At 22.2% G+C, this 20,277-nt stretch overlaps 6 protein-coding genes across 6 annotated transcripts; 2 read left to right on the top strand and 4 right to left on the bottom strand. All coding sequences in view use genetic code 6, as the record gives it.

Moving 5' to 3' along the window:
* Window positions 1-850: 850 nt before the first annotated feature.
* Window positions 851-2,789, top strand: TTHERM_000105089 (hypothetical protein; the record flags this gene model as incomplete). The annotated part of the gene is made up of 2 exons (XM_012796634.1): window positions 851-1,121; window positions 2,710-2,789. Exons 1-2 carry the CDS (start codon window positions 968-970, stop codon window positions 2,787-2,789), a joined length of 234 nt encoding a protein of 77 aa, XP_012652088.1. The 5' UTR covers window positions 851-967.
* A 548-nt stretch (window positions 2,790-3,337) lies between these two features.
* Window positions 3,338-4,188, bottom strand: TTHERM_00105070 (hypothetical protein; the record flags this gene model as incomplete). The annotated part of the gene is made up of 2 exons (XM_001012259.2): window positions 4,140-4,188; window positions 3,338-4,083 (listed from the first exon to the last, which is right to left on the bottom strand). The coding sequence occupies exons 1-2, from the start codon at window positions 4,141-4,143 to the stop codon at window positions 3,338-3,340; spliced, it is 750 nt and encodes a 249-aa protein (XP_001012259.2). The 5' UTR covers window positions 4,144-4,188.
* A 462-nt stretch (window positions 4,189-4,650) lies between these two features.
* On the bottom strand, window positions 4,651-5,139 carry TTHERM_000105069 (transmembrane protein, putative; the record flags this gene model as incomplete). Its single annotated transcript, XM_012796633.1, has 1 exon — window positions 4,651-5,139. One exon carries the CDS (start codon window positions 5,137-5,139, stop codon window positions 4,651-4,653), a length of 489 nt encoding a protein of 162 aa, XP_012652087.1.
* Window positions 5,140-7,673: 2,534 nt separating this feature from the next.
* Window positions 7,674-10,165, top strand: TTHERM_00105060 (DEAD/DEAH-box helicase family protein; the record flags this gene model as incomplete). Its single annotated transcript, XM_001012258.2, has 4 exons — window positions 7,674-8,073; window positions 8,167-8,985; window positions 9,048-9,869; window positions 10,032-10,165. The coding sequence occupies 4 exons, from the start codon at window positions 7,674-7,676 to the stop codon at window positions 10,163-10,165; spliced, it is 2,175 nt and encodes a 724-aa protein (XP_001012258.2).
* A 2,193-nt stretch (window positions 10,166-12,358) lies between these two features.
* Window positions 12,359-12,694, bottom strand: TTHERM_00105040 (hypothetical protein; the record flags this gene model as incomplete). Its single annotated transcript, XM_001012256.1, has 1 exon — window positions 12,359-12,694. The coding sequence occupies one exon, from the start codon at window positions 12,692-12,694 to the stop codon at window positions 12,359-12,361; it is 336 nt and encodes a 111-aa protein (XP_001012256.1).
* A 557-nt stretch (window positions 12,695-13,251) lies between these two features.
* Window positions 13,252-19,332, bottom strand: TTHERM_00105030 (calcium-activated chloride channel protein; the record flags this gene model as incomplete). The annotated part of the gene is made up of 10 exons (XM_001012255.2): window positions 13,252-13,694; window positions 13,760-13,816; window positions 13,907-13,988; window positions 14,048-14,640; window positions 14,876-15,586; window positions 16,310-16,424; window positions 16,490-16,753; window positions 16,818-17,319; window positions 17,825-19,155; window positions 19,240-19,332. 10 exons carry the CDS (start codon window positions 19,330-19,332, stop codon window positions 13,252-13,254), a joined length of 4,191 nt encoding a protein of 1,396 aa, XP_001012255.2.
* Window positions 19,333-20,277: the final 945 nt, after the last annotated feature.

Genomic DNA, 20,277 nt, shown 5'->3' with positions numbered 1-20,277 from the left:
CACTTGATTGTTTTTAAGTTAAAACTAATTAAATAATTAATTAGTTAATTATCTCTTCCATCAAAAGTTGTTTCAAAAAAATTTATATATTTAATTTAAATAAATTAGACATTTTTTAAGTGAATATATAAATAAATAAATATTTTTATATATTTGAATAAATCTTTAATTTATTTATTTGTATTATGTGTGAATAATTAATTGCTTATTAATTGGCTTATCTATAAGGGCATTTTTGGAAATAAATTAATTAAATAGTATAAATAATAAAAAACCAAAAAAAATTTGCACTCATAATTGATTGTCTAATATAATAAAATTTTATCTTTTTCTTTAAAAACTGTTTAAATATTAATAGAAAACTGGATATACTCGAAAGACTAGCAGTAAATAAATAGATGATAGTTAAAAGTTTCAATTATCTATAAGTCTATATTATTATAAATAAGGAAGATATTTTTAAAAATAGCTTTTGTGTATTTTTTTTTAATAATTAAATTCTATCATTTCTACTTAATATTAGGCAATTTCATAACAATCATATTAATATTAATAATATTATTTTAATAATTTCTTTTAGTTTTAATAAGGTCAATTAGTTTCAAAAATAAATATAAATTAAAAATCTTCATCCCTCATTTTTAAATATCTTAAATATTCAAATAAAGATTATTTTAATGGATAGATACTCAAATATAATATTAATCTAATTCATTAAATTGATTGACAAATAAACAATTTATAAATTTATAATTCTTTTACAAGTTTAACTAAATGTTTGTCTAATTAATTAAAAATCTCCACAATTTACAAAAATTAAGTAATTCTCTTTTTTAAATCTTGAGATTAAAAAAAAAATACAGATAGACCTTATAATGATTACTTTGCAAAAAAAAATTTTTAAATCTCTTCTAATTCGTCGAGAAAAAGTAAAGACTGTTATATAGAAAATAAAACCTATTTAAAAATGAAATAAAAATATGCTTATGGCGTTAAAATTTGGGTGATAGGCATATTCAGATGGAAAAATATAATCTTATACTTCTAACTTTAGGATAAATTAATTGAAAAAGCCAAACCCTAAATCTATATAAAAATCAATCTTTAAATGATAAATACAGGTAAAAATTATTAAATAAAATGACATCTTAGAAAGCATTATCTAGATTATAATGAATTTAATTTTTATACTCTGCTGTTTAAGATATTTTTTTTTATTATCTCATTATTACTTTACATTTATTTGATATATTGAGAAAAGCTTTGAATGCAGTAGATGCACTTCGAAAATTAATTATTGCCTTTCTATCTCAAAAAAATTTGAAGTAAAAATGAATTTAAAATCATACAATTTGTTTTATACTTTCGTTTATATTGATAAGAAGAAAAAAAGATTAATTCTGAAATTGAATACAAATTAAAAATACTTTTTTGGTAAATATAAAAGCATTATTTTTAATTGAGCTTATTTTACTTTCATGTGATTCAATGACTGACTACTTTTGTTTTTAGAAAAAAAATCACTCTTAAAATTTATTAATAAGTGTTATAATAATTTACTTCCTATTAGATCTAACTAACTCTTTGAATTTTCCCCTTATTTTTTAGCAATTTATTCCAGAAATTTTTATTACTTTGATTAATTATTTAATTAACAAATAAATAATTGAAGAAACTTTTAATTATGATGATAATACATCCATCCTTACAATAAAAATAAGAAGAAAATAAATAACAAATTTATTTCTAATAACTTCATTATTTTTAGATAAGTTAAAATCTCTATCATATAGTTTCATTCTCAAAAATAAACTACATTAAAAAAGGAGCATTTAAATAGTAAATGTCAGCATATAATTTAATAAACAACATTTAATAAATAACAAGAGTAAACTAGCTTTAATTTTGTTTTTGGCATTCCACATAAAAAAATAATTTTTAATCAACTATTTATGATTTTTAAATAAATGATTGATACTTTTTTTAATCTCTGGATTTCCCAAGGATAATAAACGCTTTATATAAATTTCGAAAAAGGAAAAAAAATTAAATAATCAAGAGAATGAATGTATTAATTTTTACTTCTAAAATTAAATAAATGATCAAGAAAAAAAAAGCTGGAAATAGTAAAGAAAGTAAAAGTGGAAAGATAAGATAAAAAGTATTAAGCAAGGAAAAGCTTAACTTGACAAAAAATATGTTGATATAATTTGATTGAATTTTTGAGTCTAATTACATCACAACTAATTACTAAAGAAACAATTAATTGATATGATTTGGTTTAAAAAAATTATCCCCACTTTATTTAGTAAACATGATAATTTTAAATTAATTTTCACTTAGTAGAAGAACTGAAAAGACATCAGTGTTTTTTGATCAGGAAGTTAAAGAAATGTATTTTACCAACTAAATAGCATGTAAACTCCTGCGTTTACTTTGTAAGAAAATAAGTTAGTTTTTATTAGAAAAGAGAAACAAATCTTACTATTTTGTTTGGGTCTTGATTTAACTACTAATATTTGCTATGATTAATAGTTTTAAATTAATAGTTTATTTTAATTGATTAAAGAAGTATATTGCAAACTATCAAATTTTACAAATTTTATATTTAATTTTAACAAGAGTAAACATTTATAAGAATGTTTTCATATAAAAAGTCATATTTTTCTTACTTTATCATAAGATTTGTATATATATTTTATTGAATAGGATTAAGAAATAGACATCTAAGGTTAGGCTATTTAAGTAGATTACAAGATTAAAGAGTTACTAAGCAAAATTAATTATGATGGGTCATTCATCTTACACTTTCCATTTAATAAAAACCATAAATTGATGAGAAGATAAGTTATCTATCTATAACCTTTAAAATATTTGAGGGTAATTAATAATTTTTTCTTTTATAAGTGCTTAATATCTATGAATATTATACTAACAAGATTATCATTATTTTATCTTACAGATATAAAAACTACTTAATTTTAATTAAATTTGAAAGAAACTTACTTCAAAATAAGTAATAAAAGATATAAAATTTGTTAAATTCACTACAAAGAAATGGTTAAAAATTCTTCAAGATTTTAGTATTTATTGAATCACTTGATCAATTAATAACCATTTAATATAAATAAATATTATACAAAATTTGTTTATAAATAAATTAATTTTAGTATATAATTTTAATAATAATAATAATAAAATAGTTAAATTGTAAAAGTATTTTTTTAACACCTCTCAATAAGGGTTTCAAAGAAGTAGATGGGTCGAATTAAATTTAATAAATAGCTAGAAAATAAAGCTCAAATTTTTTTGTTATTAAAGTGAATGATTATTTATTTCATTCGCTCCTAAAACCAATCTCAAAAGTTAAATTTTCCATATATTATTAATCAAACTCGTTGTCGAGTTATTAATTTTCCATCTGCTATTCGTTTTATTCCTCAGTTTAAAAATTTTATTAGTTATACAATTAATTAATTAATAAAAGCTAGCTTGCTCTCATTGCTTCTAAAGGTCCTTTTTATAAATTTTGAAGCTATAGTGTTTATTCATCATATTGGTAAGTTTCGCTTAAATATGAGGAGTTAAATAGAGTATTGTTATAGTTACTCTGCCCATTTTCAAATTCAGATTTATTAAATTATGTGTTATTTTCTTTAATTTGGTCCTCCTCCAAACTACTGTGTGGTAGACATTAACTGTTGAAGCTTTGTTTTTCTTCTTCATATTGAGAAGATTTTTACAAATTTTATTCAAAGGTAACTTATAATTTATCAAAGTGCTCCTAATTTTGAAATTGAAATGAATTTATTCTGTAGAAGAGTTTTATAATAGACTAATTTTCGCTTTTAACGAATACTTGAATGGATTTAGAATCTGAATACTTAAATTCATCTGCTTAATTAGATAGATTAGAATAGTGATTTGAAAATTTATTGCAAATTTGGCAATTAGTTTAAGACGGACAGCAAATTTCAACAACTTAAAATCTATCTTGTAATGTCTTAAGAAAATAAGCATACTATTCATCATTAAAATAGTGTGTTTAATTAGGTTTAATGTGATCTTATAAATTATTGGTGTCTATATTATTTTAAAATATTTTTGATTAAAAAGATGATAATTTATTTATTTATTACTCATTTTTACAGCTTGATTCTTAATCTTATCGAATTTTTTTTTTTTATTTCAATTAAAGCTAACTTTAACTCGCTCAATCAAAAAATATAAATATTTTGAAATTTTATAAGCTCTTTTAAAATTGGAATATGATAAAAAACGTTTTAATTATCTAAAATATCTTAATATGTTAAAATTAACTTTCTTTAAAAACTACTCACTTTTTCATTTAAAATTTTCTAACTTTTTGACTTTAAAATTTTCTAACTATTTAGATTTTTAAATTTTCTAAATTTTTTTGACTTTAAAATGAATGGATGAATGATAGTTAGTATATATTTGTTCAAATAATAATTTTAGTTTACTTTTACCAATATTTGAAATGCTTTTTTTATATTTTATATAAATAAATTATTAAGCTTTTTTACTTGGATGCATAATATTCTATATTGTTTTAATATTTTATATTTTGAATTTCATAAATTGTATTTTATTTATTCTAAACAAAACATTTTACTATTACAAAGACTTTCAAAAATGGTGATAAAAATAATATTTATTTGAAAAAAGCAAATATTATTTGAAGTAAAAAAAATAAAAATTGATAAAAATAACTTCAAAATAAAAAAATGAAAAAAATGAAAATAAAAGTAAATATAATTTCATAATGCCTTACAAAAAATTTAAATTTACAATGAGGGAAGAACGGCAATCAAAAAAATCAAAAAATTTAAAAATGTTTGTTGGCTTATTCTCTAAACAAATTATCAAAAACTATTATTGTAAATGGAAAGATCTAGTTTTATTAATTTAGAGAATAATTTTAAAATTTGAGAAATAATAAATTTTTAGTTTATATATAATTATACAGACAATCTAGATGGTAACAGCTTGCGCTAACGTCTAGACTTATATAAACAAACTCTGATAAATGGTTAATCTACAGGGTATTCTAAAAAATTAAAAAGATGAAGATGTATTTTGAAAAATAGTAGTAGCTGATGCTGGCTGATATATCATTCATATTGATAATTTATTGATAGTCTAATCTAAAGTGGGATCCATTATTTAGCATGATAAACTTTAAAACAGAGAAAGGAAAACATTTAATTTATTAATATAGGACTCAAAGATCTCTAAAAAATATTTTGCTGAATCTTTTTGATTGAAATGTTTTAGAGTAAGCGATATTTAGCAACAATATCACAAAGAATTTAACAATAAGCCATAATAATAATATGAATAATTTTTCAGTCAAAAGTTGAAAAATGTTTACAAATTTTGAGAGAAAAAAATATATAAATGAAATTCCATGCACAGCAAGATAACAGCTAACATAATTATATAAAAGTATCTCAATTAATTATAAATGCTTAAGCTATAACAGATAAATGATTTTATATATTAATTTTATTATTTACATGCATACAATAAATAAGATAGAATCTGATTAGACAAATAAATTGATGAAATTGTTATATGAGAATGAAAAATAACTTCAGATATCTTAATTAAAATTATTTTAAGCTGTTAGCTTCAAATTCAACTTATTATTTATGTATTTAATAAGAAGTTAAAAGTATAAATATTGATTTTATTCATCTTCATATAAAGTTAATCTTCTATATTTATTTTACTTAATTATTTGTTAACTCTTTCTTGATCAAAAGCAAACAACAAGAAAAAGATTTTTTAATCAAAATTTAATTAATTAATTTTTTCAAATAGATTGTTTGGTTACAAATAAGCATAAGTAATCATTACTTATATACAGAATTACTTTATATATTAACAAATGATTTTCTTTCAGGTTATATGTAAATCATATTATGAAGTAGAAATACTTTAAAATAGATAATATTCTTCAAAAATATATTTTCATTTCTTTGCGATATCATTATTTTTAAATCAACTTACCAAAATTTATAATATATTTTAATCTATTATTTTAATAATTTTATCTAAATTGCTTATCATATCAAATAAAATACTTAAGATTTTTATTTTCAATTTTATTTTATTTGTTGTTTAAAATATTAGCAATAATTTCTCAATGGTTATTTATAAAATAATTCAAGATATATTTAGCAATATTTTATAATTTGAAATAAGTTATATTAGAAAAAAAATAAGAATTTTGTGTTTTCTAAATTAATTACTAAATAAATAACATTTCCAAATATATTTTGAAAAAGCAGCCACTTCAAAATTCAATAAGTTTAATTACTTAAAATAATATTCTTTATATATTTCACTTAATCATTTATCTTTTTTGATGAATAAATTCAATTTATTTTTAAATTACTTTTACAAGAAAAATAAAAATTAATTTTAAAAGGGTGATACATTTTTAATTAGAGTTAGAATTTAAACAACTAAATTTAAATAAATCTAAAGTAATTAAGCAACGCAAATCAAAAAAGAAATTTATAAATTAAAACCAAGTCACTTAATATCAATCTATGAAATTTTCAAAATTAGAATTTAAAAAGGTTTTTAAATCTTGCTAAGAAATAACTTAATAAAAAAAATAGAACTTGTGTTGAGTTTAAAAAATTAATTTCAATCAAAAAATTTAAAATAATTTTGAGTTATTTCAATCTTAATTAATTTAGTTTGAATAATTATTTGTTATTTATTAATTTTATTACTAAATTTAGAGTGAAAAGGGAAGGACATTATAATTTAAAAAGGTAGTTCATTTTTCAATTACTTTTAAATTATAATTTAGTTAAAATAAATGAATATTAGAAAATAGAGTAGAAATATTAAATAATTTTAAATAAAATCACTAATAAAAATAAAAATGCAAATAAATTTTTATTTAAATAACTTTTTTTAAATCTACTAATTTTTCAGAGAAAGAATGATTAAACAAACAATTTTAGAAATAAAATAAGTTTCAAGAATTTGCTTGGACATCATTATTAGGCTTTGATTAGTATTTGATATATTTTTTTTGTATGAAAGATTAATATATATTAAATGAAGATATTGAAATTACTTAGAGATAAGAAGAATTAATTATAAGAAGTAGAAATTTAGTAAAATTAAGATTGAATAAAGTAAGTATCTGATAAAGATTTTTCTGAGAAAGAATGATTAAACAAAGAATTTTAGAAATAAAATAAGTTTCAAGAATTTTACTTCGACATCATGATTAGGCTTTGATTAGTATTTGATATATTTTTTTTTGTATGAAAGAATAATATATGTTAAATAAAGATATTGAAATGGTTTAGAGATAAGAAGAATTAATTATAAGAAGTAGAAATTTAGTAAAATTAAGACTGAATAAAGTATCTGATAAAGATTAAATTGAAAGGACAAAAATAGATTATTTGGCTTGATTGAATTAATATAAAGTAGACTTAAGCAAATAAAGATTTATGATGCTTTGTATCCAAAATTACACTTATAGCAAAGTAAAAATCAATTATTAAATTAAAAAGAAGTGAAAAGAATTTATAATTAGTAAAATTAATTACAAATTTTAAAGAATATTTACAAAAATCAAATTAAACAGTAGAAAAAGGTATAAAACTCGATTAATTATGAGTAAGAATTTTACAGGTGGAAAGAGAAATTTTGCAACTGCAAATGGAAATGGCAAGGAATCATTTGGCGAAAAGCCTCGTAAGAACTTCATTACCTCTGAAGGTAAAAAGGATTTCAAGCCCAAGAACAGGGATTGGGATTCTGAAAGTGAAGATGAAGACACCAAGAAGAACCAAATTGAGGCTAAGCACAACTAAGATAACATGAGTAAATATATTAAGAATGCCAAGACTATTGAAATTCTTAACAAGAGAGGAATCACTTATTTGTTCCCTATTTAGGAGCACTGTTTCCAAGCTATCCAAGCTGGTAAGGATCTTATAGGAAAAGATAGAACTGGCAGTGGTAAAACCCTCGGTTTCTCTTTGCCTCTCATTGAAAAATTAAGAAATGAAGGTATGAAAATTTACAAATATTTAAGCAATTTAAACATTTACATTATATTTAAATTGTAAACTCTTAATAATTTATCTTTCTCCATATTAACAGGTAATTTCACTAGCATCAAAAAGAAACAAACTCCATATATGCTCGTTGTAGTTCCTACTAGAGAACTCTGTATCTAGGTTGCAAATGAAATTAACACACTCAAGCACACTGACAATGAATTTAGAGTTTTACAAATTTACGGAGGTGTCGATGTTAGAGAGCAAGCAAATTAAATTAGAGATGGTGTTGAAATCGTTGTTGGTACTCCTGGTCGTATCATTGATCAATATGAAAGAGGTGCTTTGATGTTCCACTCTATTATAGCCACTGTTTTAGATGAAGCCGATTAAATGCTTAACTTTGGTTTCTAAGAAGACATCGAAAAGATCTTTGGATTTATCAAGAATGACAAGGGTGAAGAAAGACCTTAGAATTTGTTATTCTCAGCTACCATGCCTTCTTGGGTTCATGACATTGCTAGAAAGTTTTTGAGAGAAGACAGAGTTTTAATTGATTTAGTTAAGAATTTAGGTAACAAGACAAGTTAAGATGTCACTCACTTAGCCATCAACTGTCCTTACTTCTAAAGAACTGAAGCTATCGGAGATGTTATCTTATGCTATGGTGGTGGTGCTCACTCCAGAGTCATCATCTTCTGTGAAACTAAGAATGAAGCAAATGAAATCATGCTTAAGGCAAATATTAAATAGGATGTTTAGGTACTCCATGGTGATATTCCTTAAAAGTAGCGTGAAATCACATTCCAAGGGTTCAGAGAAGGTAAATTCAAGTGCTTAGTTGCTACTAATGTTGCTGCTAGAGGTTTGGATATCCCTGAAGTTGATTTAATTGTCTAATTAGAACCTCCCAAAGAACTTGGTAATGATTAATTTATAATTATTTTAATAATAAATATTAAATAAATTTAATATTATTAAAAGATGCTTACATTCATAGATCTGGTAGAACAGGAAGAGCTGGTAAGAAGGGTGTTTGCATTACCTTCTACACCAAGAAGCAATAATCTTTGATTGAAAGAATCGAAAAGAAGTGTCACATTAAGATGCAAAAGGTCGGTGCTCCTCAACCAGCTGACCTTATTCGTGCTTCTTAAAACGATATCAAAAAGAACCTTATGTCAGTTAACAGAACTGTTTTAGGAATATTCAAGGAAGTTTCAGTCGATTTAATTTAGGAATTCGGACCTGAAGAAGCTTTGGAACGTGCTATTGCATTCATCTCTGGTTTCACTGAAAAAATGAAATAACGTTCTTTATTATGCTGTCTTGAAGGTTACGTTACTTATATTGTACGTACCCCAAGCGAATTTAGAGGTCTTGGCTACATTTGGGGATGGGTTAAGAATAACTTCCCTGCTGAATGCACTGATAGAATCAAAGGTATGAAGAAGTTTGCAGATAACAAGGGTGCCGTCTTCGATGTTGCCGAAGAAGACAAAGAAGTTTTCGATGCCTATATTAATGAATTAGCAGAAGGAACAAAGCAAGGTTTGGAATTAGAAGTTGCTACTACTATTCCTGAAATCGAAGAAGAAGGTGGATATAGTTAAGGATACAACGGTGGCAACAAGTCTGCTCCAAATGGATTCTCATTCACTAATACCAACCCTAAAATGGACCCCAAGCTTAAGAGAGAACTTGAAATCTTCATTGGTGGCTTACCCTACGACTGCAAGGAAAAAGATGTTACTTAACACTTTGATAAAAATGGTGTTTAATTCTCTTCTCTCCGTGCTCTTAGTGGTAAGAAATTTATTTATTTATTTTTCTATATAAAGTCTTTTTAGGTTTTATAAAGCATATACTGATCAAAAAGAATATTTTTGTAAATAAAACAAATGCATTCACAAACATTCATTTGAAGTTAAAGTTACAATTTATTAAAATTATTTCTAAATAAAATAGGTGATGATGGCAAATTTAAAGGTATTATTTTCGCAATGTGTGCCAATTAAGCTGGTGTCAAGAAGGCCTTGACCTTAGATGGATAAAAGTTCATGGGAAGACCTCTCAGAATTAACATGGCTTGCAAAAAGTGAAAAGCAAATAATATAAAGAAAAATTTTTGAATTGAAACATTAACAAATTATTATCTTAAAATATAAAATTAACAGCTAAATCTCTAACTTTAATAACAACTAATTATTTTGTCTAATTTTAAATCAAAACTAAATCTATTAATTTATATCAGATGGAAACTCACTCACTCCCAATCTAAAATAAGCTCAAATAAATGCTATGATAATGATAAATGAGTGAATCAATCAATAAACCAAAAAAATTAAATAATAATAACAATAAAAAACTACCTATCTACCTACCTATTAAATATAAATAAAAATAAAATTAATTTTAACTCTCAAAACGAACTTATCCAAAATTTATTTTTGTATATACCCTCATGCATTTTACAATTAATGTATTATTTTTATCTTTACGCATTTAAATTAAATCTTTTCTGACTCTTTTCTATTTTTAAACAAATATATTTAATACGCTTTTTTGATTATTTTGTAAACAAATTAATTTAACTCACTTTAATTTCGACAAACTCTTTAAGAAATTAATTAAAATTTGCTCTTTCTTACTCTTAATACAAAATAATAAATTCTTATTATCATAAAGCTTCAAAACTATATTTTTAAATAAATAAAGGTATACATATTTTTTTATTACTGGCTAATTAGTTTATATTTATTATTTTTAAAAATAAAATTATTATTTTAGGATAAATATAATTAAAAATTTCATTAACCATAAAAACATCTCAAAAAAAGGAAAATAAAATAAAATTAGCATTTTTAAACTCTAATAAAAATTTGAAGTTTTGTGCATTATAATTACAAAATATGACAACATGTTTTATTATTAATTTCTTATTAATTTTTAAATTTAGAATAAATTTTAAGAAATATTTAAAATAAACATATGATTAATTATACTAAAACTAAATTAAAATTATATTTTTTAAAACTAAATTTACCAAGAAAATTGAATTTTAAATAATTTTCAAGTTATTAAAACCATAAACAGAAAATAAAATATTTACTTAAAAATATTTATTTTTTGTTTAGTAATTTTAAAATAATTAATTAATTATTTAAAAAAAATAATTTTCACTTAATAATCCTTGATATTGTTGCTTAATTGTAATTGGATTAAAGACTTTGTCTAGATGGTGGACATTTTTTACTGTAAATATTAATTAAAAAAATATTTTTGAAATATTAAATTCATTAATTTTATTATTAATTACCACTTTTCTCATTTGGAATTTTAGGACTAAAAAAATTTACCTATCATAGACAGGTTTTTGAAAGGTGCCATTTTTCCAAAAGTACTCAAAATCTCAAATTTAAATAAAAATTTATCTTTTGGACCAAATTTAGCCTAAAATAGAGATATACTTACCATCTATTCTCTAATTCAAAATGCACTCTAAATTAATGTGAATTTATTAAAAAGTGCACATAATTTTAAAATGTTTATTTTTGAATACACTTTAACTTAGAATAATAAAATTTTACTTTAAAAAATTGAAAAAATAATTGAATGTAAATGGTAAAACTTTGAAAAAGCTAATATTTTTTGAATAATATGATATAAATAATTAAAGTTTAAAAAAATATTAATTAAGGTAAAAACCCCTTCAAATTGAAAATGGTAATCAGTAATAGAATCCTTAGGTGGACTAATCGAATGTTGAGTAAGTTTCTTAAAATTTTTTTTAATTTAATAGATTTTCGATACAAAAAAAATAGAGAAAATTTATTTATTTATCCTTTATATCAAATTAAAAATAAAATGAAAATTTTAATTTTATATATTCTATTGATACCTTATAAAATTTTATTCAGAGATTAGAGATTGAGGCTTTCTCTTATCTGTGCCTTCTATATTTGTCATAAGTTATTTAAATCTGACATTATATTTTCGTTTCGCATTAAAATTATATAGGTAAGTCATCTGTCTCTTAATTTTTTGTTTTGATTAGGTATGAATTGTGTGATCATTTTATTATGTTTTTTTTAATTTAATTGTTATTAGTTTATCATATAATTTTCTTTCTATTCTTGATTACTGATTGATGATTCGTTTTATCAATTAATTATTGAGTTTTGTGCTCATTCTTTTGATTCTTTTTTTTAATAAATCTATATTAAAATCGCCTTGCAGTACATTCATGCTATCTTTCATAATTAGTTATTATTTGGATCAATATTTTGATTTATTCATTTTGTTTAGTTTTCTAATATTCTAAGTGAGTATTGATTATTATTATTTAATTGTGAGTCAGAATAGCTCTTCATATTTAAATTTTATGTATTGAGTTTATTTTATTCCTTAGTGACCTATTATTAGTTGCATTAGGTGATAATTCCATCTCCTTTTTTGTTAATAGAGGGATTAACTATATGTATATTCAGATCTTTAAACTCATTTTCATTTTTTTAATGATCATCTCTAAAATAGAGAGAATAGTGATTCTATCTTTGTTTTGTGTATTTACATATTGATAAAGTGATTTTATATAATTTTTTAATATATTTATTCAATTCTATTATCATTTTACAGAGGCATTCCTTTAATATTCCATAATATTTTGAAAACTTATCAAATTTTGAAAAATTGAAAGAATCTTTTGAATTTTATAGATAAATTATTTCTATGACTTCCTTTCTTTCACTTCCAATTATAAGACAGCATCTTTTTTATTTTCATTAATAAAGACCGATTATTTAAGTTTATGTGATTTCTTAATCATTTTATTTTCTCATTTTTTGTTTTTAGCGAAATTTTTTCTTTATTATTTAGAATAAAACCCATGAAATTTTTTCCTGATAAATTTTAGATAGAATGTTATTAAATTTAAAGTTTTATTATTGCTAAAAATAATTAACAAAAAAACCGTAATGAACATGCCTTTTAAGACAAATAAATTATTTTTTTAACAAGCTTCAAAAATAAGCTTTTAATGTATATAAAAATAACCTTAAAAAATATCTAAAAATATTGATATTAAATTGTTTAAAAATAAATTAAAAAAAAATAATATTTTTTATTCTTTTTATACATAACACAACCTAAAAAAAATAGAAAAATACACTGACTTATTCTAAATAAATCATTTTTATATTTCAAAACTTTAAAGATTTTAAGTTTAATTTTGTAACAAAGGTTGCTATGTTTAGTTGAATATATTTTATTCAATTTATTTATTTTGATCTCCTTTAGTAAGCTTTATCTCTTTCTTGTCTGGAATGATAGGATCAAGTTATTCAGTATTGAATTGCTTTACTTTTTCATACAATGACTTAACTGTTTATACTTTTTACTTAATTTAAGGATATTAAACCAAGTCAAACAATTGAGTGGGCTTTCCATTTATCATGCTTCTTGCTTTGGTTTTACTTAAGCCCTTCAAAAGAGAATTAATGCAATTATTATGTCTTTTCTTGATTATGTTAACCTTTTCAGGTACATCATCTATTAAAGATGAAACCAAATATTTCAAGAAAATAAATATCAAGAATGTAACGAAAAAGATTCTCTATGAATATTTGTCAACTGTTTTTAAAAACAAAATTAAATTAGTTTTCTTTACAAAAGAAAAAATAAAGAATATTATTTACCATTTTAAGCAAGGGTTGGACTAGTTGTCACAGTATCACTCGTAAAGGCTATCAGACCTATATTTTGTTTAAAAAATTTTAATAATGAAAAAACAAACAAAAGATAACAAATAAATAAGAAAAGAGAAATAGATAAAAATAAATTACCTGCATTAGCAAATACAGATAAAAATGAAATGATTTCAATAAGAACAAACCATGTTCCTATATCAGATGCTCCTGTAGGTGTCTTTTTTTATTATTTAAATTAGATTTTTAAAAATAATTATAAAATGATTAAAGTTATACAGGTCTTCTGGAAATGTAAATCAGTTTGGTTTTATCAACTTAAATTTCTAGAATATTGTTCACAAAAGCTAGAAGGAAAGAAGTGGGGAAAGCTAAGCCGAATAGACTTAAGAATGCAAATTAAATGACTAATTCCATATAGTCACTTACAGTACCATCTATTTCACGATTTGTTGTGTAAGGTTCCAAATCAAATTGATCTTTGATGTAGTTATCAATTTCTCTGAAGGGATGAATGATTAGATTCTTATGACTATCTCTTAAGGCTTTCTTAGCAAATGTTTTAAGGAGAGGGACAACGAGTTCAGGAATATTTTTAATTAAGTTAATTAAGAAAATGGAAATCATTTGAGTTCTTAAAACATCGAAACAATCTCTTTAACCATCCTTTTAATCACTTTTACAGAAATCAATGTAAGTAGTATTTCCTTTTTCAATCAAAAAGAGATCGTTGAAGAAGGCAATAATAAAGCATGAATTGAACGTATTACAAAAGGTAAACATGAAGACTTTAGAGATATATGAATTTTCATAGCTCATTAATGTTTAATGATTTTCTTTTTCACTCAACCAATCATTCATATAAAGATAAACTAGTTTAAAAATAAAAAAAAGTTTATCATAAATTAAGTAAAGGCAATTTATTTAAAACTAAGTTAAATTAATTATTAAAGTTTTATATCAAGGCATAGAATACTCTTTGATACAATAGAATAAAAGAAATAAGTATAATTTAAGCATAAAAGAGCTTATGAAAAAAAAAAAATCATCTTCATTTTAAAATAAATAAATTTTTGAGGATTAAAAAAAATATTAAAAAATATTTACGCTAGTTAAAAATAATAATCTAGATAGAGTTAAGAATACCAATCAATGTGTTAGGATTAATAAAAGGAGCGTTCAGTAAGTAGCCATTTTCCAAAAGCCAAGCTTTGAAGAAGAAAAGTGCAAAAATGATAGCAATAACTATGCAAATAACTAAAGCACTAAGAATTAAAGAAAAAACAAAGAAAGCTTTTCTCTTTAAGCTGTTATAATACTAATAATTTATTTAATCGTTAGCTATAGATCTCTTGAAGTAACCTTTAAAAGAAGGACGTTCTTACTCTGATTGCTAAAAGTTTTCTTAACCATATGTAAGAGAAAATACTGCTTGTTCTCTTTTCCAGAACTCAATAAAAGCACACTACCATATGATTATGATAATAGCAAAAAAGAATCTAAATCCAGCGGAAGTCTCAGGGTGCTTATACTTGAGTGAAGCTATAATAATTTCTATTATAACACCTATAAAACTTATGTAGCTTAAGTGGAAAGTATAGCTGCTCAAAAATTTGAAATAGATAGCTATTTTTTCTCCAAAATAGTCTCTAATAGTATCAATCTGTAAATACCAAGGTTTGAATATTCTTATGCTAAGATCTTGAATGACACTTGAAGTATCAAAATCTGAAGGATCAGCCTAGGTATCAAGCATCAAAAATAATTTTCTTACTCTATCTTAAACTTCTGAAAGTTCAGGTTCAGGCAAAATATCATCTTTTAAAAATAAGTAATTGATAAATTATTAATATTTATTTAAAACAAATAATTATTTTAAGCCAGTCAAATAAAAATTAATTAGAGTTTAAATAAAATTAAATTTCCTTATATATATTTATTTTTAATTTTTATAAAAATTTTTCTTGTTCTTATTTGTAAATTTCTGAAGCAAACATTTTATAATTTTTGTCTTTTAAATAAGAAGAATTTATGAAATAAAAATGAAAACTAATTAGTACTAAAAAGAAAAAGTTCAATATTTTTTATAAAATAAAATAATATAAACTCTCCAATTTAAGGTTCTCCTTATTCAAAAAAAAAAATTTTTAGGATTTAAATTTGAGTGTATTAAATTAGTAAGAGGGTTTTAAATTATGGGTATTAAAAAGAAATTAATTTACATTAATATTTTTATTTTTTTTACTTTTTTGTTATTTATCTTTTGATTATTTTTATATTAATTGAATTTTATTCAAATTCAAAATTTTTTATTTTCTTTAAAAAAAATAAGAAGTTCATAAAAATATTATTTCTTCATTTAAGGCTAAATCAATTAAATAACACAAATGTTTGTTTAAATCAAGAAATTTACTCAATTAAATTAATATAGTTTTTTTAATTTAAAGGGAAAAAATAAAATTTTATTAATTAAAATTTTATATTATTTTGAATTGATTATGCCAAAAATATTTATTATTTTATTTAAAAATAAAAATTTACTTTCTATAACTTTTTAGAAATATTAAAGAGCACTATCTCCTTTTAGTTGATGAGGATCATGAAGAGGGAAATAATTAAGCATCAAGCCTTGATTAAGCATTTTAAGTACATTAACCTTATTTATTAAATAGAATAATAAATATTATCTTAGTAATATATAAAATATTATTTATTTATTACATTGTCTCCAATTACAATGTCGCAAATCTTTATTTTTTCCATGTTAGTAAATATTGATCTTTACTTAAATTCGTTTTATTCATAAGTTCTCCAGAAAAGAAGGTGCTCTTCATAAGGTGAATTCGTAAAATTACTAAAAGGTGCAATAGGATTTTCAACTTCTAAACGATGCCATATGTTCTATAATTTTTACTTTGCTGAAAAGAAGCTTTAAACTTTCAAGAAGCTTAGATTTGTATCTTCAATCGCTTATTTGAAAATAAGCTTTTAGTTAAATAGTAAATAAGTAAATAAAATATGTCAATCTATTAATAATCTATCAATTTACTCTGTAGAGGAAAGCTGCATTTTTTTCATACTGATTTAAAGCTCTTTTTTTGTTATTCCCTGTCTTTTTAGCTTCAGCAGGATTTTATTAGCCAGGCTAATCTTTATTGTTATCAACATTTGCTTTTGCCTGATCTTTGGCAAATTTCTTTAAAACTTTCATTTTTGAACAATAATAAATCATGTAATCTAAGTAAAGACTATAAGCAGCCCATAGTTTCATATTCAAAGGATCATTGTCATCAATAATTTCAACAAGTTCTTAATCTTAATTAATTTTAATATCTGAAGCTATCTCATCAAGCATTCCATCAAAATAATACTACTTTCTTCCTAAATCTATCCAAAATTAATCGTCATCCATATTCAAATACTCTCTTAAGTTTCTAATTGGTAAAACACCAGATATCTTTTATTACTAAGTTCTTTCATCTAACTCTGTATTTCTTTTCTTTTTGGCATTTTTTACAGCCAATCTAACTAAGTACTTTAATCTATATGGCCTAAATTTATAGAAAAACAATTAAAATATCTTATGAATGTGTGATAAAAATAGCATCTCATTTAAATAAATAAAATGAAGTTTTAGATGCTAGCAAAATTCAATAAAATAAAAAATAATTATTAAGAATATTTTAGCATTTTTTATAAATGAAGTTAATAAAATAAGTTTGAAATATTTTTAAGCAAATTTTAGTCAATCGATTAATTTTAAATTCTATGAATTAATTTCTTAATATTATATAAATTTTCATCAGGATTTTTTATAAAAACAACCGAAATTATCTATGAATTTTTGATAGGAATTTTTATGATAGGTTACCCTTTAATATAATTTTTTATCTACTTTTAACTGAGATTTTAATCAATTTTCATAAATCAAATTATAATCCCTAAATATCATCCACAGATTTTATTTGGTTTAGGAAATATTTAGATCCTTTCAATAATTCAAATTTGAAAAATGAAAAATATATAATGAATTAATTTTTAATATAAAAAATATACCTGAATTTATCATCACATGGCTCCAAAGAGAGGATATCAGCATATCCTAGCTCAATCTGCTTGTTGTGCTTATAGTAAGAAGCAGTTTGGCGGATTATATCTTCTGAAGCTTTGATAGTAACAATAATTTAAGTACCTTCTTCATTTAGAATAGATCTTGTACTTAGTTTACCATTAATTGTAAGCTTAGAAATGAGGGTCATCCTGAAAAGAGTTTAGAAATCTTTAGGAACATGATTAGTTATAATATAATCATAATCATCTTTATCATAGTATCTAATATACATGAATTTTCCTTTATTTACTTTCTTTTTTACATTCTTGAAAGATGATAAATCGTTATTCATTGTGCCTTCGACAAGCTGAAAAAGAAGATCCTCAGAAGATTGTGTTAGTGGCAAATTGTTTAAAGTTGAAGGTTAGGCATCTTTAAGCTAATTTTATTCGTTAGCTACAGTTGTGAACAAATTCTATTACTAAGGTAATCCATTTAAAGTTTTATTTTCATTTTTATCCTACAACTTATTATTATTATCTTTATTATCTTTATTGTTTTTTATATCCTTATCTTTATTTAAAGCATTAATAGTAGGTTATTTGTTATCAGGAGATTATCCAGGTTGCAAGTTTCCTATCAAAGGAACTTCATTATTTTCTTCAATAAATCTAATTTCTTATAAAAGTTCTATTATTTCAGCATCTGATAAACCTTATACTTTTTTTTTAACAGACTATCTTCCTTATTTTTCCTGTGGATCTAATTTAAGTTCTTTGTCAGCTTATTAAAGTAAACTTTGTTAGTCTTTAGATTTCTCTTTTTACAGTTTTTATTACTTTTCTTATTCAACTTATTACTAAGCCTTTTACTTTCTCTTTTTTTTCTCCTGTTCTTCCTTCTTTTTTTAAGCTTCTTATGCTTCTTCAGTGTTGTCTACATAATCATCTAATAGTAAAAACGATAATTAAAATGCTTTCCTTTGAAAGTCAACTTCGTGTGCATTCATTTATGGATTTAACATGTTTAAATTCTCATCAAATATTTGCATCGCTTCCCTAAAAGTTATTCCTTCTGCTTTCACTTCACTATTCTTATTGTCTGGGTTCGGGAAAGACATGACCATTTAACCAAAATTAAAATCATTATACACATTTTCAAATTATTCAGCTTCCCTATCTGCTAAAAATCTGTCTTCCTTTCTTTTAGCCTTGCTTTGAGTCTTATTTAATTTATTAAAGTCAACTGAATCTTTATTTCTAAACATATTCAAGAAAGATAGAACACGCTTCTCATTTTAATTGATATTAGCTTATTTCTAACCCTTTTTATCCTACTTTTTATAAATTAAAAATAATTTAAATTGTCGTTTCAAAAAATTTTAGCAATAAAGTTAAATTAAAAATGATTGAAACAATACCTTATTAGTAGGTTACCTATTGTCTTAAGTGAGCTAAACATTTATTTAATTTTATTGGATCAAATCACCCTGCTATGGTTAATTTATTATCATTTTAAACCTATTTTCCTAACTTTAAAAATTATCTAAAAGGAGTTATTTGTTAATAATTCAAAATAATAATTATGTGTTTATTTTACACCTAAATATCTTTATTATTTTCAAAGTTTAAAAATTATTGATTAGCTATTAACAAACAAAAAATCTTCAATCAATCTTAATACTGACACCTAATTTCTATAATCTGCTAATATAAAATTTGTTATCTTCTAAAACGAAAAAAATTAAAAATAATGAATGAAATAGGTTTTTAATAATTAAAGTGGTTGATAGTCATTTTTTGCATCAATTTTTTAGAGAAAAAAAGTTACATCTTGATAAATAGATATTTACTACTCTTGCTTATAAAAAGAATAAAAAATAATATTTTGTATTTCTAAATTTTTAAGAATAATTTTCAATTCCTTTTAAGTATTAATTATTTTTCCTTGCAAGTGACAATATTTAAAATCGATTCATGTTATTTAAATGAAAACTGTATCCATTAATATAAATATAGATACAAAATATAATAATAATAAATAAATGCTATTCATATTTATTTATATAACAAAATAATAACTTTACAAAAAATATAAAATTTAAAAAAATAAGAGATATATTAGATTAACTCTATGTAAATTGCTTCATGAGGTAAATTAGGTTAGATTTTTATTTTTTAGGTTTTTAATTAACTTAAGTAGCAAATAAGTGTTTTTAGATTATCCTTTAGGATATACAAATTATATCATGATAAATGCTTATTCATGTCTGTAACCAATAAAAAGATTAAAAAATATTATTTTGAATTTCTAAATTTTAAAGAATAATTTTTGACTCCTTTTAAGTATTTAATTAAGTTTTTCTAATAAAGATAATATTTTTAATTATTTATTTTTACTTGCAAGTGGCAATATTAAAAGTCAATTAATTATTTTCAATGAAAATTGTACCTATAAA

This window comes from Tetrahymena thermophila (assembly GCF_000189635.1).
Source record: "Tetrahymena thermophila SB210 genomic scaffold scf_8254716, whole genome shotgun sequence".
Classification (NCBI taxonomy): domain Eukaryota; phylum Ciliophora; class Oligohymenophorea; order Hymenostomatida; family Tetrahymenidae; genus Tetrahymena; species Tetrahymena thermophila.
This window is presented reverse-complemented; position numbering and strand designations above follow the sequence as displayed.